The 24,839-nt window shown below is 41.6% G+C and overlaps 5 protein-coding genes across 14 annotated transcripts; 1 reads left to right on the top strand and 4 right to left on the bottom strand.

The window, feature by feature from the left end:
- Window positions 1–273: 273 nt before the first annotated feature.
- Window positions 274–4,717, bottom strand: creg2 (cellular repressor of E1A-stimulated genes 2). 2 transcript variants are annotated; one of them, XM_076106056.1, is made up of 5 exons: window positions 4,582–4,717; window positions 3,219–3,736; window positions 2,161–2,330; window positions 1,518–1,631; window positions 274–1,397 (listed from the first exon to the last, which is right to left on the bottom strand). In XM_076106056.1, the coding sequence occupies exons 2-5, from the start codon at window positions 3,633–3,635 to the stop codon at window positions 1,256–1,258; spliced, it is 843 nt and encodes a 280-aa protein (XP_075962171.1). In that variant the 5' UTR covers window positions 3,636–3,736; window positions 4,582–4,717; the 3' UTR covers window positions 274–1,255. The 2 variants fall into 2 exon arrangements, with proteins under 2 accessions (XP_075962171.1, XP_075962162.1); XM_076106047.1 differs by having other exon boundaries at window positions 3,219–3,739; window positions 4,582–4,708.
- Window positions 4,718–4,968: 251 nt separating this feature from the next.
- Window positions 4,969–13,035, bottom strand: cracdla (cracd like a). Of its 9 annotated transcripts, none has more exons than XM_076105960.1 (11): window positions 12,799–13,033; window positions 11,496–11,548; window positions 11,132–11,276; window positions 10,889–11,024; window positions 10,667–10,807; window positions 9,030–9,284; window positions 7,841–8,924; window positions 6,601–7,536; window positions 6,178–6,284; window positions 5,583–5,703; window positions 4,969–5,481 (listed from the first exon to the last, which is right to left on the bottom strand). In XM_076105960.1, the coding sequence occupies exons 2-11, from the start codon at window positions 11,542–11,544 to the stop codon at window positions 5,285–5,287; spliced, it is 3,171 nt and encodes a 1,056-aa protein (XP_075962075.1). In that variant the 5' UTR covers window positions 11,545–11,548; window positions 12,799–13,033; the 3' UTR covers window positions 4,969–5,284. The 9 variants fall into 9 exon arrangements, 7 of the variants coding, with proteins under 7 accessions (XP_075962075.1, XP_075962083.1, XP_075962066.1 ...); XM_076105968.1 differs by having other exon boundaries at window positions 6,256–6,284; window positions 12,779–13,033; XM_076105951.1 differs by having other exon boundaries at window positions 12,779–13,033.
- Window positions 13,036–15,137: 2,102 nt separating this feature from the next.
- mitd1 (MIT, microtubule interacting and transport, domain containing 1) lies at window positions 15,138–17,281 on the bottom strand. Its single transcript, XM_076106067.1, has 7 exons — window positions 17,004–17,281; window positions 16,812–16,913; window positions 16,507–16,643; window positions 16,017–16,103; window positions 15,789–15,901; window positions 15,630–15,690; window positions 15,138–15,544 (listed from the first exon to the last, which is right to left on the bottom strand). Exons 1-7 carry the CDS (start codon window positions 17,146–17,148, stop codon window positions 15,449–15,451), a joined length of 741 nt encoding a protein of 246 aa, XP_075962182.1. The 5' UTR covers window positions 17,149–17,281; the 3' UTR covers window positions 15,138–15,448.
- Window positions 17,282–17,509: 228 nt separating this feature from the next.
- mrpl30 (mitochondrial ribosomal protein L30) lies at window positions 17,510–19,901 on the top strand. The gene is made up of 5 exons (XM_076106093.1): window positions 17,510–17,835; window positions 18,597–18,683; window positions 18,849–18,995; window positions 19,402–19,475; window positions 19,662–19,901. The coding sequence occupies exons 1-5, from the start codon at window positions 17,794–17,796 to the stop codon at window positions 19,792–19,794; spliced, it is 483 nt and encodes a 160-aa protein (XP_075962208.1). The 5' UTR covers window positions 17,510–17,793; the 3' UTR covers window positions 19,795–19,901.
- A 612-nt stretch (window positions 19,902–20,513) lies between these two features.
- On the bottom strand, window positions 20,514–24,489 carry txndc9 (thioredoxin domain containing 9). The gene is made up of 5 exons (XM_076106079.1): window positions 24,371–24,489; window positions 23,263–23,470; window positions 22,728–22,846; window positions 22,015–22,269; window positions 20,514–21,915 (listed from the first exon to the last, which is right to left on the bottom strand). Exons 2-5 carry the CDS (start codon window positions 23,434–23,436, stop codon window positions 21,795–21,797), a joined length of 669 nt encoding a protein of 222 aa, XP_075962194.1. The 5' UTR covers window positions 23,437–23,470; window positions 24,371–24,489; the 3' UTR covers window positions 20,514–21,794.
- Between the last annotated feature and the right edge of the window lie 350 nt (window positions 24,490–24,839).

Consider the following 24,839-nt stretch of genomic DNA (forward strand, 5'->3'; position numbering starts at 1 on the left):
TCACTGTACCGGACTGTGAACAAGTCAGTATTTAAAATTATACAGTTGAATTTCCACAATCTTACAGATATTACAGGTTGAAATACTTCAAAAGAAAGTTAAACTGAGCAACGACTTCTTCATTAACAAAGCGCGTCATCTAGTGGCCCGGCCCTCAAGCTGCATTACTATTAGGTAATAGTAGGTAATAGGCATCGTTTGTTTCATCCAATAGACATGTTCAAAACCATCAGTGGAAATCGCTGATGAAATAATAAGTGCACGGCCCGAACATTTAATAGTAAAATACCAAGAAACATCCTTTTTATTTCACATGAGAGATGACTTCAATCAAAATATGTATTCCTATAAGTTCTTATTTTTGGTATACGAACATCATTTATTAGCTGAGTTACCTTGAAAACATTGCCTCCTTTGCAAACCAGATATCACACCCAGGGAGTTAGAAGAACTAAAACTCATTATTTGACAACTTTTATATTATATTCTGGCTTGTGCTGTGCACGAAAGCGCTGTATAACATTTTTTAATTATGAGTCAGACAACACTATTAGTAGGCTGTCATGCTTCATTGATATAAAAGCATATTGCTTATCAAGGAACAGAGATCATTTGTGATCTTTGAAGCGACTGTGCACAAAACGATCTCACTTCAAGGTATATTTGATTAAAAGCGCAACGGACCTTGAGAAGAGACTGTTTTGACGACCGTTCAATCTAGCTACTAATAGCCGATGTAAACTCATAGTAGCCCCAGTTATTTCCAGGCACTAGATAAAAAAAAAAAAAAAATGAACCACACTTAACTTTGGACTCCAAACCGTCCTTCACATATCAGTCTCAAAATAAAAACCCAGAGTTGTTGACATTATAAATTCTCTTTGAGGGTTTAAATGCTAACTCAACACAACAAATTGATGTTTACTTTAAAAAAGTAGGCACGATAATTGTGTGCGCTGACATTCATTTATTTTTCAAACAGGACACATATTTTAAGGTCAACCCATAAATTATTAATTATGATGTAGAATGTTCTATGACTGAATACATTCACACACCAAACACAGGAAACTGATGAACTGATATTGTGGGATGTTATCGGGCAACAGTGAAGAAAAGTCACTTAAAAAGTTAAAACAGCAACAGTATTGAGAAATGGCTGCTTTGGGAATGATTGCCCCTTATTAGAGTCTATAGTGTAGACAGCTGAATGGATCTGTGTAGGCTGGCATGATGCACACAGGTAGGGGTGTTCTCAGAAAGGCGTGGCTGTAAAGTAGTCCTCCAGCGGGATGAGTGATATGCCTCCGATCCAGTCCTGCAGCCAGACCTGGACCAACTCCAGCTTCATGAAGAACCACTTGTGCCCCACTGGCCACTTTGCCATCACAGGATGTCTACAAAAACAAGAGCAGCACACATGACCATATCGAACATTTTGTTGTTACGTTATCATCAGGGTTGATGGACGCCAACGTGTACTCATACACCATTACATCTTCCGTCAGCCGAATTACCTTGAGAACATTGCCTCCTTTGCAAACCCGAGCTCCTCTGGGGCCACCTCCACCATCTTGCCCGTTAGTGTGAGTCGAGCACATCTCGGATCTTCCGGGTCATACACCATTTGCCTTGAAACACAGACGGCCATGTTACCGATCTAACACACACAAACAATAAGGGTTCTAGCTTTTCTGAGCCTCTCGGTAACTTGAAGTTATGCAATTCAGTGAAGTTTGGATCACCAACCAGGCAAGGCCGGCAACAAAGGGCCCAAAAAGCTGTGTCGACTGGTTTGTACCAATTATATTGATACATTGTTTGAAAATAAGCAGTGTTAAAGCTGTCAACTGACATGATTAAAGTCCTATATTATCTGTGTTGAAGAGGGCCCCTCTTTGAAGTTAGTTCGTTTCAAGACCTTCTTTATGCTTTGTTACATATTCCATAAATAATTTTTGTTCGGACAAATTACCACACACCAACCTTTGGCACCAGGTAGTATTTAAGCAGGGACAACTGATAAATGTTGCCTATATTCTGGAAAGAGCTGGGGGTTAATGGGGGCCCTGTATTGATTTTTTTTCTTCCTCAGGACCCTTTAACAAATGAATCTGGCCATGAGTTCAGGAGAGTATACAATAAAAGCTGGAGGTTTACCTGCAGAATTCTCCCTCAGCCTCTGAGAATGTGAGCGAAGCGTAGGGGTTACTTCTCAGGTCCGATACGGTGTAGTCCATTGGAGTCAGATAGAAGTAGATGACTCCAGTGCTGTTGTCCAGCGGTCCATCACTGACTGAGAAGATGTTGCCAAAGGGGAGACCTTTGATCTGTTGATATTAATAAATAAAATATGCATAATCCAAATCAGTAACATTTTAGATAATCGATGTGGTGCGTGCACTCTAAGGTGACAATAAGTTATTTGACCCGAGTAGTGGTGGAAGAAGTACTTGGCGTTAGAATACAAGTACAATTTACTGCTATGACTAAAAGTCCTCCATTCAAAGTTCAGAGTAAAAGCGTTACCAGCAAAATGCACTAAAGTTAAAGTGCTCATTATGCAGAATGGTCCCTTTCAGAGAGTTAAGTTATGGAGGCCCCAGGGTCCCCAAAGATTATTGTTTTTTTAATCTTACGTGGAAGATATTAATTTGTGCGGTGCACACACGTTGTTGGGACTTCGGGGGCTTTCTCGTTAGTTTTGTTGTGGTGCAAGTTTAAACTTTATCGTTCTCATTAGTACAAAGTAACCTTTGCGTAAATACCAGCACGGATTTGCACAACTCCAACCCAATCAGCCACATAACTGAAAACACCTGAGCGGGTTTGCAGGGCCTCAAATCTACAATAATGCGCCACAGATTATACACTGATGAATAGAAAGTTGTGTGTTTTGTAAAAATCAAAGTAATCATAGATAAATGTAGTAGAGTGGAAGTATAACGTTGCATGAAGAGGAAATATTCAAGTAAACCCCCAAAATGTACCAAATGTAATAGTTGCTTTCCACCACTGGACCTCAGTGTTTCTAAAATCTTTGCTATGGCTCCTTTGACTCTCGTGCTCTCACTTGAGTTTAAAAGAATAGTTTAAACGTGTTGCTTATAAGCTAATAGTCCTAGTTTAAATACGGTAAATGCATTGATTGTGTTCATAGAGTAATTGATCAGTCCCCGTCCAGAGAGACCCTGTCAGGACCTCTGTGTATGTCTCACCTTGTCTTGAGTTGAAATGGTGGACAGATGTCCCCAGTCACTGTAGTGAGCGATGTATCTAGCGGTCCTGGCGGTCTCCTGGTGCGGGGGAGGGCCACCGCTGCCGGACTTCTTCCCCTTCTCCAGCCGATACGAAAACAAGCGAGAGGAGAGCTGCGCCTCATTGTCGCTCTCCGGCTTCGCTAGCTCTCCGGGGCTGTCCGCACCGTCTCCGAGGACGTTGGAGGACGGATACGCCTGCTTCCACAGCCCCGCGCTGTCCACCAACAACGCCGGGGCGACCTCCTCCGACAGGTCCGCGTCCTCCACCACGTCGTTGGAGGAGACGACCCAGGACACCGAGCTCCTCAGGGTGTAGCTTTGGCACAAACACAGGACGCCGGCAAACACTGCCAGGGGGAAGTGGTGGGCCCTCATATCATTGAGCTCAATGGCCGCCCTCGTCCACTCGTTTGTTTACAACCTCACGCGCGTTGGCTTTCGTAACACGAGGAGATTTTGCAGCTTTACAGCGACATCTACTGACAAGTCAGGGAAAGTAATTTTTTAATCATTAATTTTTTTCAGAATTATTGAAAAAGTTCCAGATATTTAGAGCCGTGTTGTTTAAATAGCGGTGGAAAGTAAAAGTACATTTACTCAAATCCAACTTTGAGGTACTTGTACTTAGCAAAGAAGGCCCGCACCCTCCGTGGTTGAACTGTAGACGTTACAGCATAATTAAAGCGACAGGAACAGACATGTTACCTAATTTGCTGTGACGTACTTATTTAGGCGTCTGAAAATCCTATCACATTTAACTGTTCACACCCTTAGTGCCTAACCTGTCAAACATGTTTGCTACCCAACAGTATAATAAGTAGTAAATAATTTCCTACTTGAGCAGCTAAATCATTTTGTTCTGACCTTTACTAATGAGCTGGCGTTTATTTAAAAGAGGAGTCCGAATATATCCACAAATGGTGTTGAGACAGTACTTTGAATGGGTGGTGTTGTATTTGACTGAAATAAAGCTGTATCTGTTATGTTGTCCACTTGAATTAAATGCAGGAGAAAACATTATTATTGTTATTGCACCACATTTTTACAATATAATCCTACCAATAACAACAAATCAGTCTAAAAAGCATCCCTCTGACAGGCACATTACAATTCAGGGTTTCTATTTTACTGGATTTTATTTTATCCATCCCAATCTAAATGTATGAGGAAGATTCAGCGAAGCTAATGCCATGCATGCAGTTGTCTTAATATATTTTTGTATGACAACCAGACAACTAAGCATTGGTAGCATGTGCTCAATGCATGCTCAGGTTTCAAAACAAAAAACAAAAACATGTTAGTAGTACGCAGTGTAACTTACCATTTAAAAACCTTAATATTTCAGGCAAGAGTTCCAGCGATGATCTCTTTTCACAGCGATGAGGCACAGCTCGGGACAGGATCAAGATAAGGCTGCCAGGAGGGGCTATAGGCTATGTTAGTGAGTAAGTGGACGTCCCATTATATACTGGTACATTAGTGCCATGTTTATGCACAGGGAAAAGCTGGGACAATTTATTTACATCTTGACCCACACTCCAAATACGTTCTTGAAGAAATACTACAATATTATAAGGGATTGTTCCATATTCCCTCTTTTTTGCCTCAACACAACTAGTTAAAAAGTTAATGAATATTTGAATTTCGTCATTCAATATTTTCTCCCTAGCCATCTTACAAAAATGCACTTGACAATTGACACAAGAACTTAACATTATGAATTTTAATATTTATAATTATTTATCATAACTATTAACAGCAGTGACAAGCTGAATCACATACAACATTACTCAGAAATACCATTTATCTTGAAGTGCTTGCGGTGGAGAGGGATGATAATAAACTTGGACAATTTAAATATATACTCTCTGTCTCTCAATATAACATAAACACTTAACAACTGAATGAAATTCATCGCACAAACACAACAGCCTCAACAGAGCTTCCTCTGCATCTTTGTGACAGACTCAACAACACAACTGGTCACACTGTTGTATCTACAGCAACATCTGTCTGCTTTCCTCTCAGTCCATAGACTTATCGCTCCAAGCCATTGACTTTCTTTTGGCCAGTTCCATCCAGGACGGCTGGCCGCTGTCAGTCATGGACTGCAACGCTGATGGCATTGTAGGTGACGATGAGGGAGATGAAGATGGCGCCACATTTTTCCGCAGCCATTTGTCCTCCTGGGGTCTTTCTGGAACTTTGGTGGGACTTGACACTGAAAGAAAAAAGAAAAAAACGTGGTCATGTTGCTGCACATGGAGATACTGAATATTATATTAAGTAGTTCACAGTTTTAATGAATTTGTGTCAGCACACCTGCAAGTTTCACCCCTTGTCGTCCCTCTGGTTTTATGTCTTTACTTAGGGGCTTGGTTTTGACTGAGGCAGGGGATTCACCTGATATCTGCTCCTCTGCTTGAGCTTTCTTCAACTCCACCTGAGAAAATCAGTGAGTTAGATCATCTGCCCTGGATAACTTGTCAGTCTAAAACAATATTAGTTGAAGAATGACTCTAGTGCAATTTTTTATTTCATCAATTGTCACCAAATCTCATGAAAAGACCAAAACCAACATGGAATTGATACTAATTGTCTGCGTAGCCAAAGCCTGATACAACTTATTCCTTTGCAGCATAGACTTCCATTGGTGTCCAAAAACACATCAACGAGCCACAACATTGTATTGGCTGGCATACATGTATTACTTCACCAGAAGTCCCGGGACCCATCGGCTATAATTCTGACGACAAATAAGCCTCTGAGGGCAAGTGATTATATTTCTGGGGTTCTGGTATAGCCACCGGATATCCAGGCTAAGACTTATTTTTCTGTGTGCTGCTCAATGTTTACTCTTCGATTAGCAACTTGAGATGAGAGACTGGAGTTGGAGTCGAGTGACATTGTGTACGACCAGATTGTATCCCAAGTAAATCCTCGTCAGTCGATAGCCGGTGGGTTCCCAGATTGCATTTCGGCCAATGGGTTCCACCTCTTTTGCTCTCCACACGGACCGTTTACCTGCATTAAACCAAAGACCAGAATTTGTTTATAGAGATACATTTTGAGTCAAATGCACTCTTTACTTCTGTTTGAGTAATGCTTGCTAAAGACAACAGTGTCCAGCTGTTTTAGCCTTTATAAAACATTAAACTATGTTGATGACCTCAGACACAGTTTGAAGGTCAGAAAGTATTGAGAAACAGACTATCGCACTTGTGTTTTTTTACTTTTCATGGAATTTGTTGACAATAAGAAAAATATAGAATATCCCCAGCCTTATCCTTGAATTGATTAACAGTCGAACGCGGTATGAAAGACAGTTACAAAGAAGTACCACAAACCCCCTTGGTTCCGGATGGAGTGGTCCACTCTGCCCGTTTCTCCAACAAAGAAGCCTTCTCGCCGACTCCTACTGAACCGCCCCAAACTGCCCGCCTTGCTGACAGTGGCGTACCCTCTTTTTCCTGCATGGTGGCTTCTCTTTCCCCTCTTCCCAAGGCAGAAACGGGAGGAGGAGATGAAACAGATGATGTGGTGCAAACCGAGTTCGTTGATTTGAGCTGGTTGGCGGTGTGAACACCTCGACTACTCCAGGGGGGTTGCTGCTGGCCCGAGGAAAGGTAAAACTGTGCAAGAGACTGTGTGACGCTCCCTTGTGCAAACTGAGATGAGGTCTCTGTTTGTGTAAAAGAGTGCGAGGGAGACTGGGTCGTCCATGGATTGTTCTGTACAGCCGGATGTGACGCAGACTGAGGTTCAACAATTTGGTTTAATGTTTGGGGTTCTCTGGAGGCGCTTGACTGAACCGGAGGCGTCTTCTGCTGCGCTGCCATTAGCAGTGGTTTGACAGTCTGCGCTTGACTTCTACTTCTTTGCACCGTTTCTGCTTTGACTGCATCAGTCGATGGTTGATTTGCGGCCTCTATTGGTGTTGTGCTCTGTTGCAGTTTTACGGTCTGTGCTTGTGCTCCTGTTGGTGCCTCCGCCTGTACTTGTGCTTGGGGTCGAGCCGCTGTTTGCGCACCTGTAAGATCTCTGGGAAATCTACTCGTAAAAAGCTGCTGAAGGCTTCTGGTCTTTAACATTGCCAAGCTCATCCAGGACACCTCAGATGAGGCCGTTTGGGGGGCAGGCTGGGGCTCCTGGACGGAAGGTTCAACTTCTTTGGGGCTTGAGGAGGTCGTTTTGACTTCTGTTGCCGTGGTGTGAGGGTTGTCGGTAGGTAGCGGGTTATGCTTGACTGGAAGGGAGAAGCCACACGGGGTTGGATCTAAGGAGTGACACAGTTTAGTTAGACACACTTGGCAGGGCTGTTAAAGTTAGGCTGAGCGGTTAATCAAAGGACAAAGGTCCCCTGTGATGAGTACAAATCGTATCACTCTAGACTGATTATTTCCGAAGCGCAAATTTCAGTGTGCATGTGTTCAATGTTTAACTCTATAGGGAACTGAAACAGGATAGCAGCACAGTATGGAGTAAGAAAAATATACTTTTTTAAAAAATGAATAAATTAACTTGAGATAAAAGGTCTTCTACATGCTGAAAATACCATTTTCTTTTTCTCAGAGACCCACCTTTTGATCGAAGGTCTCCTATTTCCTGTCTTTTTAGTTTGTCACATTGCTCCTCACACACTGGTAGCTTAGAGCTATGGGTTGAAGAGGAATCCGACTGAAATTTCATCGACAGAGATGTGGAGCGCAGTTTAACACCAAACGCTGTCTTTCCGTCGTCGTCCTCGACCTCCTGTGCTTCCACTGCCTCCTCCACCACCTCCTGGTTGCTCTCCAACTCCTCCACCTTTGCAGCGCTCGTATCTGCGGTCACATTTTGAGATGGTGTCACTGATTCCACTTGTTTGAGGCTGTCCTTCCTGTCCCATGGTACTGAACTTTTATGTGGACCTCCCTCTTGTCTAAGTCTTCCCACAGCAAAGGGGCCCCCTCTTAGTTCTTCCTTTTCCCTCGTGCTTGAAGGGGGTTTATCCTCCGTTCCCCAGATTGTCTTGTGTGTGGCCTCAATGTCTTCCAGCACTCCAACAAAACTGCCTGATTGGGGTCTTTCTCCATCCCGGTTTTTGGCAGTGATTGAGAGATGGAAGGACCCAGATCCAGGGGTGGGTCTCCTTATTCCCCTTGTGCTTTCTGTCTCACTTTGAACCTGCTGCTGGACAGAGGAAGACCTGAGGTTAGTGGAGAGCTGGTCGCAGGAGGCATCAGTCAGTCCAGCCTTGTTCAGAGTATTTCTTTTGTCAAGGGACATTGCTTGTATCTCAAAATCCCTGTCTCTGTTGTCTTTGAGTTCTGACTGTATAAAGGATGAGTGTGGCCGTTCACTTGGCCTCACATCTGCTGGTCTGTGGGGCTTAACTCTAAGTACCTGGGAGGGTGCAAAGGGCACTCTCCCAAGAAGAGCTTGGTCCTGTTGGGAAACAGCTTGGCTGGATGATTTGTGCACCGCCTCTGATGTAATTGGTGCCACCTCTGGGGATTTTGAAGGAAGACGCTGAGATGTAATAGGAATGGCAACCCCTCCTTGTTCTGTTTCCAGTGTCTGCTCCTCTCGAGTACTAAGGTGCTGCGTTTCTTCTCTCACAGATTCAAGGCAGTTGATGTTGTTTCGGGCATGTATGTCAGACTGTAGTTCATTCAAGTCATTCTGTGAAAAAAAGAGATAGAAGCAACGTAAGGGCAGTGCAAAAAAATAGTGCAAAAAGCGTGTGTCTTCACAAGCAATATACAAGGTTAAAAAATGGTTATTCACTGCAATGAGTGTCTTCCTAGTGCTGGCCCTCTGGTTTCTGGGCTTGAGAGACAGCCGGTGGCGTGCAGCAGAGGTATCCAGACAGGGGGTGAACTGGGCTGGAGAGCTGAAGTCCAACGGCGGCTCAACAACAGAGGAAGAGGAATTGGAGGGGACAGTAAGAGGCAAAGGGAGGGACGGAGTCAGGGGCACAGATTTGATGGGCGCAGGTTTGAGGATGGGCGAGAGTGGGCGAGACGACGGCTGGGATGTGGTCTGAAAAGAAAGGAGAAATCATTATGTAACGCTGCAAATACAGGGTCAACATGAAGACATGTGTTTTATTTGAATATTATTGATGATATTTATTACCTAATACCTAACACCAAGATGACCATCTCATCTGGGACTTTGGGGACATATGATGCTCATTTCCAGGTTCATACTAGAACATGTTTTTAAATGCTTTAATGTTCAAAAAACACATTATTTTTCTCATACTGTCTGAATATACATGAGGATGACTGTCTGAAAAGCTTTAAGCCCTCTCCTGGAAAGCCCAGTCTGCTCTGATTGGCTTTTGGGGAGAAATATGGTACACCATTGCAAAGGTAGTTCTTAAACCGTGGGTGGAGATACTCAGATCGGGGGCGGTATATTCTAATGGGTTTGCATGTGACTTAGGTACAAATCTGAATGGCTTGTTGAATTACATGTTTTCTGATCCAGGCAGCCCACAACAAACTGACTGGGTTGTCTTATTTGTACAGTTTGTGGCTTGGTGGGCACACCAGATCCCAAAATGTAGGTACACAAGCACTGGAAAGTTTTTCATATGTCCCCTTTAAGGCTGGCTATATTCTACATTTTTTCTTATTGTAAACAAATCCCTTTTAAAAGACTAAAAGTGGTTAAGAACAAAGCATTGAGACACTGTTACACTGGGGGACATGTTCAATCATTATGGTGAAAATGGGTACTTTAGTTTATTTTGAGTCAATCCCACATACGCCGTCCTGCTCCCATAAATACTCACTATGATCTGCGTGCCTGACAAATGAACTATTTACTATTTAACAATGTTCGCTAAAAGACAGTGTACAGCTGTTTAAAAATGACTGTGCCTTTCAAAATGGAACTATTGAAATATTGAATATTGCCAGCCTTATCCTTTAATGATCACTTGAAACTAAGCCAAATCCTAATTCTTGACTCAGACTTGAACCCATAAGACTTTAGGATTGGCAAAATGTTTAAAATTTGGGTTTGCATAACTACAGACATTGAAGAACATAAAACAACAAAAAAAATAAAACATGCACACAGTCACACATGTATTGCATCTACTTCTAAGCAGGCATAGGCAAGATGTTTGCATGAATGCGACTACACACAGAGAGTATGCTAGGTGTTCCTCCTCTTCACTTCCTGTCCCTGCTAAACAAAAAATGTCTGCGGCTCCTGGTGACGGTGTGACATTTGGATGGAGTTGAGTCAAAATGGTTGGGGAAAAGTAAAGAGGAGAGTCTGATAGGTAAATCCACTTGGGAGGAACTCTCAAAATCGTAACACACCCTCAAATAGTCCTAAACTGAAGGTGCACTGATCACGTAAGCAGATAACTGAGCATGTGTCACTTAAGTGGGATAATAAATCACCTTGCTGAGGGCTCCTGGGATCTCGGGGAGGCTTTGGGGAAGACCGTCATCCTCGGAGCAGCTTCCCAGATCCTCTGCACGTCTGACTGGCAGAACCAGAGGCGGCGGCCCCAAATGCATCTTCTGCTGCTGAAGCTTAATCTGTGATACCAGAGGCACAGGTGGTTTCAAGAGAACTAAAGAGCCAGTTCCCAACAATATGCCTAGAATAAAAGGCTATACCTGCAGAGCTTTGATTTTGCTATGGACATTCTCCTGGGATAAGACCCTAGCTGGCTCGGTGTCTGTCAGGACCTGATCAGCCAGAAAGATGCTGTCAGCGGACAATGCCCGCGAGCCCATCATCGCCTCGGAGCATCTGTGGGAGCAGGAGTGGAGGAACAGTAAATAGGGTGAAGGCGTGGACTAGAAATCAGAAAAATGGAGATGTTAAGCAATCATTTACAAGATCATGGAAACACTCACGCCAAATCTTCCTCGGATCCGGGTCCCTTTTCTGCAGTAATGTCACTGGCTGACTGGCTGAGTATGGCATCTCCCTCTCCACCTCCTCTCTTACTCCTCCCGAAGAGACGGTTTTTCAGAGACTTGAGTTTGGACTTTTTACGTCCTGACAGAGATTGAGATGGAGACAGATCCAGGTCACAGCAGCTCACACACACACACACACACACATACACCTGCAGAACTCTCTTAGCAGTCTTTAATTGTTACATCAGATGCATGCCATTGACAATAAATGCTTCTTGGTTTAGGCTAGTGTCCTTTTTGTCAAAGACTTGCTTTCTCTTGACCATAACACCAAAACATGCATGACAGATAATCTCACCTGGAATGTCCTCGGTGCTTCCTTCTGTATCTCCAGAGAAAGACTCCATCGGTCTGTTTGCCAAAAGAAGTGCGGGACAGACGAGGAGGACAGCGTGTAAAGAAAGACACGAATAATGAGAAGCAACTGTGACAACAAAAACCTCAGGCATACACTTTTTGGTGGCTGTTGTTACATGCTGGAGGGCGTCTCGAGTGAATACTCCTGTGGTTTGTTCCCTGTTCTCTTGCAGGCACGCATATGCACTTAACGCACTCCTGTGATAGCCTGAAGATGTGACTCAGGACTTGAGGTTCAAAGGTTTATTGGTGTTATCAGGGATGGTGCAAACTAGAACTGAAGCTAGGCAGGGCACGCTGAGGAAACTGTGCCAAGAATATATAATCACAGTGGCTTTTATGAGAGGAAATGCAATGTCATCAAGAAAGGACACACCATGTAGGTAACAGAGAAGGTGTTAGTATTTCTGATAGGACATTGCTCTGGTAGAAGTATATATCACGCTGAAACAAAGCAGTCCAGATAATATTTTTTGAACAAAGCAGCTTTGCTTATGCAACACTTTGTCTGACAAACACCCAGGTTGGGTTGATGTGTCACTGGGTGCAAGATTCAGTGCAAGGTGCTTGCCTCCTTTGTTTTACAGACTTTATTTTGTACCCTGCCCTGCCGCTCAAATGTGTTATTTGAGATAGACCACGTTCTGTGAATCCTGCAGTTCTCAGCTGTGTTGCTGAGGAACTGTTAAAGAGAGAGTGGTCCTATACAGCATGTGTGCCTGATAAGACAAGATGTGGCTGGTTATGGATAAACATGCAAAGTCCACACTGCACCTCTCCTATCACCCAGCCTGCTCTCAGAATATAAGCACGCCCTATTTAAAAGGATATAAGAGCATGAATAACACTCCAAAAAGGTTGCTTGTGACTTCCACTACACTAACATTTGAAGTCCTTGTCCTACGAGAAAATGTAAACTTGTCTGTGGATTTTCCACCAGAATGAAAGTTGAATATTCATGAATCAGTTGTTTTTCGTCAGATCAGTTTTGTCATGCACTGGGTCAAGCTATAGCCCCAACAGCAACAAATGATAATCCGGTGGATTATTAACATTGCAGAGAGATCCATGTGAGATTCCACAGCACCATAATCCACAACAACAGCTTAATCACAAACTTCCCATGCCAGGTACTGTATTCACAGGCAAAGTACCTCTCCATCACAATGTTAAAACACACACACACATTTAAACACCTTTTTGTGCAAAAATTAGCAAATTTACCCAACGTCTAATAGCAGCACCTCTGCTTCTCGTCCTTTTCTTCGTCCTCCTCTCAGGGCAGAGTTGTCCGGTCACGGCTGTGTCCTAATGTTTAAACCTCAGGCTTCAGTCGTCCACATCTGAAGACGGAGGGAGACGCAGAGGGAAGGGAACTAGGGAAGTGGAAGGAAAATGAAAAACATCCAGGGAGAAAGAGAGAGAGAGGACACTCCATGACAGGGTAAGCAATTGCACAAAGAGAAAAAAGTACAGAAGAGAATGAGAGAGAGCGCGAGAGAGAGAGAGAGAGAGAGAGAGAGAGAGAGAGAGAGCGAGAGAGAGAGAGAGAGAGATACTCTATTACATTAGTGGCACACTGGGGCCCTCTGCGCTAAGCTGCTTATAAAACGCTAACCTGATTTTAGGCCCAGAAATGAGAGTAGAGGGAAAAAAAATAAAGCTCCAGTTGGAAAGAGGACAGGCACACAGGAACTACGGCTCATAGGACTGTTTACGCATTACATCGGGTTGCTTACACCCCCGGTCGATCGTAAAGGGGAGCCTATGTATGTTTGTGCGTGAGTGTGTGTGCGTGTGTGTGTGTGAATGTGTGTCTAAAAAAGTTAAAAATGTAAAGAAAAAAAAATAATGAACAACCAGGAATTAGCCATTTCCTAGCCCTGGTGAGATCCAGCGTTAATCCAAATGTACCAGACATTGGAGCTAAAATAATCTTTTATAGCATTTTTTGTAGTTATTCAGAGATGTGTGTTTTCATGAATTTAATGTCCACACATCACTGGTCAGGTTTTTTTGCATGCATACAATGTTGTTGTTGCATGTTTCCACTACCTCTACACTGTGAACTGTTTACGTTTTTCTTTTTTATTAAAGCCCAAAACTCCCACACAAGTTTTTATAATCAATGAAATTCAACAGTGAATCCCACTTTCTGCACATTCACGCAGGATAGCCTTCAGAGATGGGAAGACGATCTAGGCCACTGGGCTACAATCAGTATGAGGGAAGGAAGCAGGAAGAGGAAAGCAAACCTTTGTGTGTGGCTGAGCAGCTTGTCTGATCCTCATCACACAAATCCTTATCTCTTCCACCAGAATATAAACCCAGCTGGTGACATCTGGATTACAGGCAATCAACCGCACGTTAACAGACCACAGTGACATAAGAGTCTATGGATTTATTGTTTGCAATCTACACATAAGGGACAATATGCCAGTTAATTTAAATTAATTACAGCTGGTGTGCTGTCCTATAAAGCTGCTCATACTTCACATTGACAGCACCAGCCTTTTGTCCTCTCTGCTCTTAAAACAAAGGTAGTGACGTTTGTTCGTCATGGTCATCTCTGGTTCATGTGGTTCCCTGATGGATTATAATTTCTTACCCTCAGAGCCCTGTGCATATCGAGATTAAGGCCGTTAGATAATCCGATCACGGCGCTGTTTGAACTCATGCGGCTTTCCATTCATTCAAACAAGCAGTTTCCCATGAATTTTAGGGGAAATATTTGTCATTGAACTGAATAAAATTGGACTCATATTGGACTCAATATGAGTGCTGACCAATATCTGAAACCCCAAACAAGTGACATACATCAAATTACTTTTCTCATACAAGTATACAAAGCTTGATAATATTGTAAAATGTTTTTTTAATATCAACAAATTAACATATATGCCTGGCCAGATACCACAGTCTTCTTCAGGGTATTGGGCCAACTTGATAATGCTGCATTACTGTTTTGTGGAGTTGCACATTTCAAGCAATTTAATTAATAGTTAATGATTAGATGCAATTGAAATGCTTAAATCTGCGATCTGCTGAAGTAAATGAACAATAAAGTTCATTCTTGACCTTGGTAACATTTTTTAAGCCAACATGGGGAAGAACATTAATGCATCTACTGTTCCACAGCCAACTCAATCTTCTGATGAAGACCATGTGATATGGTCAAAAGCTCCGGCGCAGTCGAATGAATAGGTATTGACTTGAGATTGTTTTTTAAACTGGAAATAGTAGTTTGACTCCAAAAACTTTGCATAATGTTGACGTTCTCATAATTATATAACCCAATCTAAATAAACTATTACAACTGAATAATCTGCTGCAATGTATTTGGTATATTTACATACCAAGACAGACTTTATTGAGTTAAATTTAGTTTAAATTTTACACAGTTACTAATCCTGTAAGACTCCCTTTTATTATCATATTTTTATATGTATTAAATGTTTTTGAATAGCATACTTTAAATGTGAGATACTTAATATAAAGTAACTGGACGAGCTCATTTCATGGTCAAAATCAAATAATAAAATACAGAGACATTTTATGGTATAATAAAAGCACTTCAAACATCAACATTTTATGTTTTATTATATTTCTCCACCAGATGGCGGTATGACATCTTAAAAACATACAGCAATAGAAAAGTTTAAAAAAGGCATAAAACTCTTATGAAAGAAAGTTTAAAAAAAGACTCTTTTGCAAAAGTTTGTTCACCAGTGTGACAAAAAGCACATTGTAAAACCTGATCAAATGTAATCAGTTACACAGTTGTTATAAGTCCAATCACGTGCATGTTAAGGCAAATCCAAAAACACAGCAGATGTGTCTGTGCGTTTTGAGGCAGGTAAGTACGATGGAAAAAATATTCAAGCTTTATGAATCTCATAGTGTTTTTGTGTGTTTGGTGTGAAAAATGTCTACGTTGGTCTCGTGGCACTGCCTGAGGTCATAGTCACAATATCCAATAGAGAATCGGCCCTGGAAGATAAAAGTGAGACACAGACATTCAGCACCGCAGTCCGGACAATGGCAGCAATAGAAAAGGATGACTGTTGAGTCTCACCTGAGGTCTCTTGAAGTAATCCAGCCCTCTTCCTATCTTTATGATCCAACCATTGTCAAACCTGAAAAAATAAATAAAAATACAACAAACTGAAGCAAGAAAAGATACCACCATTTGAAAACAATTGCTCTAGGTCTCTCATTCATATGTCAGCTGTACCTGATCTCCCTGTCATGTATCGTGGAGGAGTACTGCAGATCCAGAGTCACTCCCTGAGCACTCAGACTCTCTTTCAGCTCGGCCAGAGCGCCGCTCTGCTGGCCGCTGGCCGCCTGCAGGGTGGGACGAAACGGCAGTGAAACAAACGGCACCAAACGGAGAAGAAGAGACCGCTATGGCTGCCATTCAATCACCACATAGTGAGAGCTCGTTACTTAAACAACCTACTTCATCCTGTGAAGTGAGGAGATGGATCTTTGTGACCTTGCAGGACGCTTTCAGCAGCATCTCACTGAACCGCAGGAAGTTGTACAACTGTAGTGGAGAGAATGGGGAGGCAGTATGGTAAACATTATTTAAATTAGGAATATACAACATTTAGGATGAATCAATGATTGTCTTACAAATATATTTGACCCTATTAACATCTCAAGATACCGTAATAAAGCACATCCCACCGTAAGACCCTCGTGTCCGTCAATAATGTGTATTAGTAGCGCATATTCTCATTTACCCAAACAAAGTTACAATTAATCATTAGTACCAATTGCCACAGAGTGACACTGGAGCTCATGGGGCCACGATCCAGCTTTGTACTAATCAAGTACTGTAACTAAAAAGATAATTGAGGGACTGATTGATAATAAAATAATCAGTAGTTGCAGCCCTTGAACAAAGATCTAAAAAATAAAATTTATTAAACTAAGATCTTTCTCACTTGGTGCGTGTGCCGTATGTAAGGGTCTTGTACCCAGACTTCTGTGAGCAAACTGCTCACATATGGCTTGAACAGAACCTCGTAGCTGTAACCAGTAGCATCCTCTGCTATTCTAATCTGCTCGTGGTACTTCCCATCTGACAGGAGAGGGAAGAAATACAAGTTAGAGGAGGCACAGACAGCAACTTGAAACAATGAAAATCCCCTTTGACTGTCATATGTTCCTAAATAAATGTCTGTTAGGCCGGTTAATGCCAGTGGTTCACTTTGTTTGTTTTTCAGCCTTTAGTGGTTGTATTGTTTACCTTCTTTCGTCTGGTTCACGTGCACTTTGATCTGCTCTGCTCGGTCCATGTAGCCCTTTATCTTCACCCTGTAGTGGCCTCTCTTTGAGTCATCTTTCACAGCTGTTCGCAAGAGACGGGGACAATAACACACTGTGGCTCATGTCTTCATCATGCAGCCTCTAACTGTGAACTTTTATAACATAACGTTACCTTTCAACACGTCTATAAGCAGCTGGATGCCTTCCTGGTAGCAGACCAGAGACTCCTGGAAGCGGCCGCTGTGGTCCAGCTCCACCGCCCGCTTCAGAACGGAGATGGCGGACGTCTCCATCCCCGCCACATGATTTTGTGTCATAATTCTGTCTGTCCTCCGTCTTCTCAAGAGCTTCTAGAAAACCGACAGGGTGGTCATGCTTCTCTACTGTCAGGAGAGACGCTGAAAGAAGTGCTACCAGCTTCCTACTTGACAGCTACACAGGTGCGCCACAAAAATAGTTCCCGCAGAAACTCAATGGTGGAACCGTGTATGGAATAATGGTCCACGATGGGTGCAGTTTTAACAGAAACCATACAAATGAAGCAAATATATTTTTAATCACATTTTATATTATATAAATAGCACATTCTGTCCTTAATACAATCTCAAACATTGTTAAAAAATTGCTCCGGGAACACTTATTAGGGGAATATTTTCCATATCGGCGCCATTTCGATGCAACTCCTCAACGCTTCCGGTGTAGATACATGGAGGGGACGACGCTGCCATGATTCTAACGCTTGTCTGTTTGCGGTTGTTTTTCAGCTCTTGAATTAATATTATTCGTGTAAATTTGGTGAATATGATGTTAAAGTATTTGCGGTTGTGTTTTTATTCATAACGTTTGGTACACGCGCTTATTTGGCAGTAGCAGGGCTGCACGTTGACGGTAACCTTGGCGTGCATGACTGTAGCATTTTGTAACTGGTGCCTGTTTTTGGTGAACCTACCGAATAATACAACATGTCAGGTGTCTGTCGCGGTTTGAGCTCTCTACCTGTCAAGGTAAGAACACGACTCGGACTCGGTATGTTTGATGTTTTAAACTGTTCAGCACTCACAGGCTCATATAACTCATATATACACCCCTCAATGTCGATACTGTGAAGGTATTGTGTATTTAAGTGAGAATTAACTGCCTTTCTTTGTCTTTAATTGGGTGATATTACGATATATATATTTTGTTCAATGTATTTTCCAACTCCAACCTCCAAAACTTTAGCTTTGCTGAAAGTTGCACAATAATTATTCAATGCTAAATTGTGCCATTCCCAAATATCATTAAACTGAAAATGCAGGTAAAATATGGTAAAATAATAATGGTAATATATGGACCTGTTGGAAAAAGAATATTTAGAACAATTAATTCATTGTACCTGACGAATTAAAGTACTTATTTATTGTGTTTCATAGTGTTGCTAAAATTATCCTCAAAATGAACTAATATTATAATAATTAACTGCCAATATATTAAAGTGATGGCCATCACTGTAAAAACATGATGGCTTAATCTCATCTTTTTTTTGTTGACACTTAGAGATAAACACTGAAATGCATACAGAACATAAAAGATTAAATTCAGGAGAGACTACCCTAAGTCGCAGGGTCCATCAAATGTTTATTGTCTCGTGTCAAATCACTCCAACCCTAGAGAGACTGTATTGGTGTGCTCCTGTATCAGGAAACAAATCTGCCTTTCAGCCTATGCTATACTACATCTCATTGCTTGTCGTTTTGTCTCGTCACCGTTTGATGTTCGTTTACAGATCCTGACAGAAGCGTCACTTTTGTCCCCTTGCCCGTGGTTCGTGCCGGCACGCAGCAAATTCACCAAAGCGAGAATCCCAAAAGAGGTAAGAATATAAAGTCAGAAGCCCCGGGTTCCCTGTATGCCAAGAAGTGGCACCAAATGTATAAAATTGCTAATTTGTTCTGCGCTTCTAAATGATTAACGCTTCACTTTCTCAGCTGTCAATGTTTAAAGGCTCTGTGTGTGTGTGTGTTTTTTTCCTTCACAGCTGTTTGTACAGAGATCAAAAGAACATGAGCGATATGGAGGAGATCCAGACCAACCTCACAAACTGCATATAGTGACACGAGTCAAAAGTGTGATGCGAAGACCATATTGGGAGAAAGAGATGGTGAAACACCTCGGGCTTGGAAAGGTACGGCTTCTGTTTAGTCAGTAAAATAAAATAAATGTTTGTGGAGAACACAAGACTTAAGAGATTTGAGAAATGTACGATACTGAGATGTATTTTTGAGGACTACCTACACGTAAAATAGGTCATGTTTGGTTCTTCTTATACCTACGACATAAGCATGAATTAGCACCTCATTAAGCATTATACACAGTGTGTTAACATTGCCTTGTAGACCTAACAAAACACTTTCATTAAGATGGATGATCGAATGTTAGAATGTTAGCAGTGATTCCATCACTTAAATATAGCATCGCTCTACTGTAGAGGCACAAAGAACATTCATTAAAACATGTGTTAGAGGCAAAATGCAATGTGTAACTTGTAACGCTCCGATTGTTCCTCTCTGTTCTCTTTGTCATGTCTTTAGGGACATACACCTGTCATTCACAAAAATACACCTGCAGTCAATAGCCAACTGAAGTTCGTCAAGCACCTTGTAAGGTAAGATGAACGTAACATGTCGGCCTAAAGCTATGAAGCTCAAGTCTCTGTGAATCATTAAAGCATCTGATGACACAACAGATGTAGATTGTTTTTTAGAACATGTGATAAATACCTATTAAAGCTACGTGTCTGGACATTTAAAGAGGCCGTTTGTCTAATCATCATCTGTCCTGGTTAATTCAGGATCGAGCCGCTGAGGACGCCCTATGGACTCCCTGCTGAACAGGACATGGGGGACACCTACATTAACAGCAAAGGAGAGCTGATTGTTCGTCGCCTCCTCCAACCTGTAGACCCCAAGGCTCTTGAATCTTAGCTCCACATTCATATTAATAGTTAAGTTGTTCATAAATATCATTAAGAATCCATAGCTCCCTGTTCTGGTTCCAATACAATGAGAAATAAAGTTTGTTTTTAACGGGTTCTGGATTTACTCAATACGTGTCCATTAAATGACTTATCAGTCATATATGATTTTGACCTGAAATTTCTTGCTTTGAAGCTGCCCCAATGTTTACTATTTTTTGCAATATGTATATAAGAAATGAAACTTTACTGTTTTTACTCAATGGAAATGGTGCAATCAATACGTCTAACTGCGATTTTAAATGACTTGTTTTCTGAAATGTTTCACCATCACCCACGAATAGATCTATTTCTAGCTGTTAGAAACTCCTGTTTGCTTTGTGTAATGCTTTGTAGAAGAAGAAAACAATGTCTAGTATAGATTTGGTGCCGTTTAAGTTGGTGTGTATGGGCTGTTTTAGATTTGACAAATGCAGCTGTTAAACAGGTAATTCATATTTATCCCCAGCCATCTATGATCTGATCTGAGCTCTGCTCAGAATAATTGAAGACACCCTAACCCACATTAAAAGTTCGTTAAGTGTTTTTGAAGGACGGGTCTAACAAAGTAACAGTATTGTGTTGCATTATGGAAATACATGATCCACCGTTTTCATCCATGTTACCAACTAAAACTCAAGATGCTGCTACATCCAATTCTTTTATCCTATACAAAATTTCAAGAACAAATTTTTAAATTCCTTTTGTATTTTTTTATTAAGTCAAGTCAAACTGTTGCTACAAGTAAACATGAAGTTTGATGCTGAAAGATGATCTCGGCTATCATGCCTCATGTTTTCTGTTTTAATATCACATGAGAAGGAAAATCAAAAAAGTACAGAACTACCTAAATGATCATTCAAGACAAAGGTTCACGGTTTTGGTCAAAGAGACAAAATCAACGAAGCTGAGAGCTGGTTTATGATTGGTTCAGTGAAGTTCTCTTGTTCTTGACGTGCATGGCAACATGGCAGACAATTCATTCAACAAGGCTGAAACCAAAAAGTTTTATAAATAGGGATGGGTACCGCAAGGATTTTATCAATGCTTATCGGTTCTCTTTGATTTTGTTATATTTCAATGCCAACAACAAATGTAAATGAGAACATTCCTAAAGAAGAGTACATTTAGAGTTGAGAGCCTCGGTCATCTCCCCACAGCAAAGAAACAATTATTAAGGTGTGTTGGCTGGAGTCATAGTGGGACTAGCAGCTTCAAAATAACTAAGAACACCACACAGCTGCTCCCCTTATTATGAACCATATATCAAACAACTCAATCTACACAGACTTACTAGTTGTTACATAAATCCCATTAACTCCTCTGAGAAGCGGTGCAGGCCTTTAACAATACACTGGTGACAGCCCTGTGACACTCGTTCCCCCTCTCCTGTGTCCTCTTCGCTAACGTTACCTGCAGTGGACGAGGATGGGCGGCTGCTCCACAAACAGTAGAGGGCTGAGCATTTCTGCAGATTAATGTTCTGCTTGTTGGCCAAATGTTTTGACAGATTGCTGGTGTTTCATCTCTTACTCGGGAGGGTTTTGTTGCATTTGTGACGAGAGTTCTCAGCAGCTACTGGAGTAAAACGTAGCCGCACTTTTGATCTTTTTCTTCTCTCTGCCATGATGCGTGTCTAGCACTGTACTGAGTCGGCGTGTGTGTGTGTCAGAGTAAAGCACGACTCGTGCAAAGACACAGAAATGGAGGTTTGCAACAGTCGAAACTAGATTATTATCGATACTCCGGGTATTTACTACCGTCTTATCGGTTCCCGTTTAGAACCGGGTATCGGGATGCATCCCTATTTATAAAACAAATTGATTTGAGACACTGTAAATTAAAATGTTTAATTAATGGGTAAGTCACTAAGAGAACGGGGGAAGAAAAATCTTAGTGGGCTGTCGGCTAAACTTTATTATTTTAAAGAGGTAGGCCGGAGAGAGAAAACCAGACAACAATAGGTGCATTTCAGTCATCTCCAGAATCAGAATCGGAGTCGTTAGCTCGCCCTCTGATGGTTTTCTTCTCCACCTTTGTGAACTTTGTGCCCGACCTCGATGCCATTGTAGGAGGCTCCATCAGGTTACCACTAGAACAGGAAAGAAAAGACGTTTTCATCAGCTCATTACTGTGATTCTGTAGCTATGATGCCTGGAAGGTGACGGTGGGAGTCTACTGCACGCCTCACCTGTAGTTAATAACATCTGCACAGCCGAGTCTCCATTCAAGCATCTCTGTGGGAAACTCGTCTGTGTTTCCCAGGTCAGAGAAGCCAACCACGTAGTCCTTTGTTTTTCCGTCTAAAAGCAAGACCAGCGTTGGAATAATCTTGATCCGCAGCCTCTCTGTCAGAAACGGGGCCTTGTCCACGTTCAGTTTGATGAATTTGGTCTCAATATGCTTCTTTGCCAAGATGGCCAAGTGTTTGTCGAGGATCTTGCATCTGTATGTCAGGGACGGAGGACAGAATGACAAGTTCAGCAATCAAATGACAAAGTACTCTAGTTTCAATGAACTAAAAGCTGAGTGCTGGTGAGGTACGGCGCCGACTCCTGGATGTAAAATGCTTTTGCATTCTCAAAAGTGACTAAATTGGGATCTGCAACTAAAGATTTACATTACAGATGTCACCACAGCGAAAGGTGGCATCTTGAAATCGCATGTTTTGTTTGGCAAAATGTTAAAACCCCCACAATTTAACTTAAAAAAGATGCACACTTCCTGTTTGAGAAGCAGAAACTAGTGAATGTTTTGACATATTTAATTGACTAAAAGAATTAATTGATTATCAGTACTGTTGCAGTCAGGTCAATTATATAGCCCAATATCACAAATTGTGCAGCATACACCCTGGTACACCTGTCGCTCTGTCACTATGATCCATAAATACAAAGGACTTACCTGAAGGTGGAATTTTTGTAGAAGTGGACAACAACATTCTTGCTATCTTTGACCTCGCCGAAAAAGTCTTTCTCACTTGAGATTTCTCTGTACTCTCCATGGCCTTGAGACAGCCACTCCTTAAAAAGAAGAGAACTAGGGTGAGTAGCAGAACAATGGAACTGGCTTTTATATTCTAGGACAATATAAAAAAAAACATGACGTCCCTTTTGTTGGCCGATCTGGGATGTGTGTCAAAACTATTTCCCCATGAAAGAGCCACAAAGATCCTGATGTATAGACAAACTCCAGAGCAAGAGTTAAGTCTCTAAATCACTCCAGGCTTCCGACAATATTATCATCACTTCCAATAAGGCTACATATCTTTGAGTTGTATATAATTTAAACAGTGTCAAATATATTTTTGCAGTGGTTGCTGATGTTGTGGTATAAATGTTGGACTTGATGTAACAAGGGCATTCATTTTATGGTCCAGATTTTTTATTTGATTCAGACACAGACTATAAAAACAGTTAAAAGAAAACATCCCACATACCTGCTTCTGTTTCTGTGCTTTTTTAAGTGCATCTAACCGCTTCTCCTTCAGTCTTTCCAAATCATCTTCATCCATTTCATTCAGTTTGCTCAGCTGTGCGTCCACCTTCTCCTCCACCAGCTTGGCCGACTGCTCCAGAACCTTTGCTAAGATGTCCATTGATTGGCTGGCCATGGCTGCCTGCTCAAAGTGAAATTATCTCTGGATTCTGAGAGGGTAAAGGACAGAAAAAATGTCACTATAAAAATGCGCAATTATGCATTTAAACTGTACACTCAGTAGCCAGTTTATTAGATACAGTACACTCGGCTGAAACTAATGCATTCTGCAGCAGTCCAGCATTAAATCCTCCCTTCGTGAAGGTTATAATGTTCAGCTTTGGTTTACTTTTTAGAGAAGGTTTTGATTCAATATTATGGTCATTTTAGAGGCTGTAGTTTGCGATGATTTTGAATTGTATTGTGTCACACTGATAGATGTCCCATCACGTGGGTAGTGGGTATTGCAGGGCTGTTGCATTAGACTGCGTTAGATCCAACTAGGTGTACTTAATACACTGGCAATGCATGGTTGGCAACTAACATTAGAGTTACTATGAACATCACTTGTGCGAATTACCAAGTGTGTACATAACGTTCCTGTCAAGTCATCGACAAAACTGTTAACACTATGCAGAAAGCTGTCAGACGGAGCTGCGCAGTTGACAAAAAGCCTTGGTAACGTCAGGCCACACCTTCTTTTAGCCTGTTGTTAGCTAGCATTAGACTAGCTGCGGTTATGGTTGTCTAATTATCTGTTCCGACACTCACCTTTAACCGTCCTGTGCATTTAATTATTACACACCAGTGAATTGAGTAACGTAGCGAGCTTAAGTGCTAATTCCCGCCAGCAAACAATCTAACGTTAGCTAGACAACACTATGTTAGCCTGCTAAGCTAGCTGACGTTAGCCATGCGAGTTTCATAGATGTTAACAGTCGCACGGACAAAGATAAACACTTGACTAACGTTAACGTGTGAGATGATGAACTTAACGTTAAATTCTGTGTTGTGTTAAAATGAAATATGGTTAATTCCAACCACGCTGCCTTGAATTAAGCGTTAGTTACCTGATGGAGCTCGTCGACACTTCAGTTCGTGCGCGAAACGCAAACAGTCGCTGCGTACGAAACGTCACAGCAGGTCCGCTTTGACGTCAAACTACATCCGGGCATTTCTTAAATTATTACTATTATCTTCAAAAAGCTATATTTAAAAGAAAACTATCCTTTATGGCTTTACGGTTAGTCTTTTTAATTTACAGCTCAAAAACAACTATGGCCTGTATATTGAAATATTTTTTAATATAAAATAAAATCTTGCAAACCGTGAAAAAAAGAAAATGACGGATACTTGACACCACCGTTTGTTCATTGGCACAAACATGCAAGACTTTTGAATATGTTTGCAAGCGGTTATGCCTGCAAGCATACTGCAAACACAATCAGAATGAGAAAAAAGTAGAATTAAGTTTTGAGTATTGAAGTTTTGTATACTGCTGTATTTAGCTCCTCGCCGTCAGATCAGGGACAGTGTAGA

This window comes from Anarhichas minor, unplaced genomic scaffold, assembly GCF_050575085.1.
Source record: "Anarhichas minor isolate MPS153535 unplaced genomic scaffold, ASM5057508v1 ptg000004l, whole genome shotgun sequence".
In the NCBI taxonomy this organism is placed as follows: Eukaryota; Metazoa; Chordata; class Actinopteri; order Perciformes; family Anarhichadidae; genus Anarhichas; species Anarhichas minor.

What these genes read in the sequence shown, in the direction of transcription:
- creg2 (XM_076106056.1), bottom strand. Translation starts at nt 3,635, where the DNA reads ATGAGGGCCCACCACTTCCCCCTGGCAGTGTTTGCCGGCGTCCTGTGT. An exon ending in GCTGAGGGAGAATTCTGCAG is followed by an intron (nt 1,632 to 2,160) that starts GTAAACCTCCAG and finishes CTGTGTTTCAAG; the next exon opens with GCAAATGGTGTATGACCCGG. An exon ending in AAGGAGGCAATGTTCTCAAG is followed by an intron (nt 1,398 to 1,517) that starts GTAATTCGGCTG and finishes TTGTTTTTGTAG; the next exon opens with ACATCCTGTGATGGCAAAGT.
- cracdla (XM_076105960.1), bottom strand. Translation starts at nt 11,544, where the DNA reads ATGGAGTCTTTCTCTGGAGATACAGAAGGAAGCACCGAGGACATTCCA. An exon ending in GCAAAATCAAAGCTCTGCAG is followed by an intron (nt 10,808 to 10,888) that starts GTATAGCCTTTT and finishes CTGGTATCACAG; the next exon opens with ATTAAGCTTCAGCAGCAGAA. An exon ending in AGGAGACCTTCGATCAAAAG is followed by an intron (nt 7,537 to 7,840) that starts GTGGGTCTCTGA and finishes GTCACTCCTTAG; the next exon opens with ATCCAACCCCGTGTGGCTTC.
- mitd1 (XM_076106067.1), bottom strand. Translation starts at nt 17,148, where the DNA reads ATGACACAAAATCATGTGGCGGGGATGGAGACGTCCGCCATCTCCGTT. An exon ending in CGTGAACCAGACGAAAGAAG is followed by an intron (nt 16,644 to 16,811) that starts GTAAACAATACA and finishes CTCTCCTGTCAG; the next exon opens with ATGGGAAGTACCACGAGCAG. An exon ending in ATTACTTCAAGAGACCTCAG is followed by an intron (nt 15,545 to 15,629) that starts GTGAGACTCAAC and finishes TTTATCTTCCAG; the next exon opens with GGCCGATTCTCTATTGGATA.
- mrpl30 (XM_076106093.1), top strand. Translation starts at nt 17,794, where the DNA reads ATGTCAGGTGTCTGTCGCGGTTTGAGCTCTCTACCTGTCAAG. An exon ending in AAGCGAGAATCCCAAAAGAG is followed by an intron (nt 18,684 to 18,848) that starts GTAAGAATATAA and finishes TTTCCTTCACAG; the next exon opens with CTGTTTGTACAGAGATCAAA. An exon ending in TTCGTCAAGCACCTTGTAAG is followed by an intron (nt 19,476 to 19,661) that starts GTAAGATGAACG and finishes TGGTTAATTCAG; the next exon opens with GATCGAGCCGCTGAGGACGC.
- txndc9 (XM_076106079.1), bottom strand. Translation starts at nt 23,436, where the DNA reads ATGGCCAGCCAATCAATGGACATCTTAGCAAAGGTTCTGGAGCAGTCG. An exon ending in AAGCACAGAAACAGAAGCAG is followed by an intron (nt 22,847 to 23,262) that starts GTATGTGGGATG and finishes CTTCTTTTTAAG; the next exon opens with GAGTGGCTGTCTCAAGGCCA. An exon ending in GCAGATGTTATTAACTACAG is followed by an intron (nt 21,916 to 22,014) that starts GTGAGGCGTGCA and finishes TTCCTGTTCTAG; the next exon opens with TGGTAACCTGATGGAGCCTC.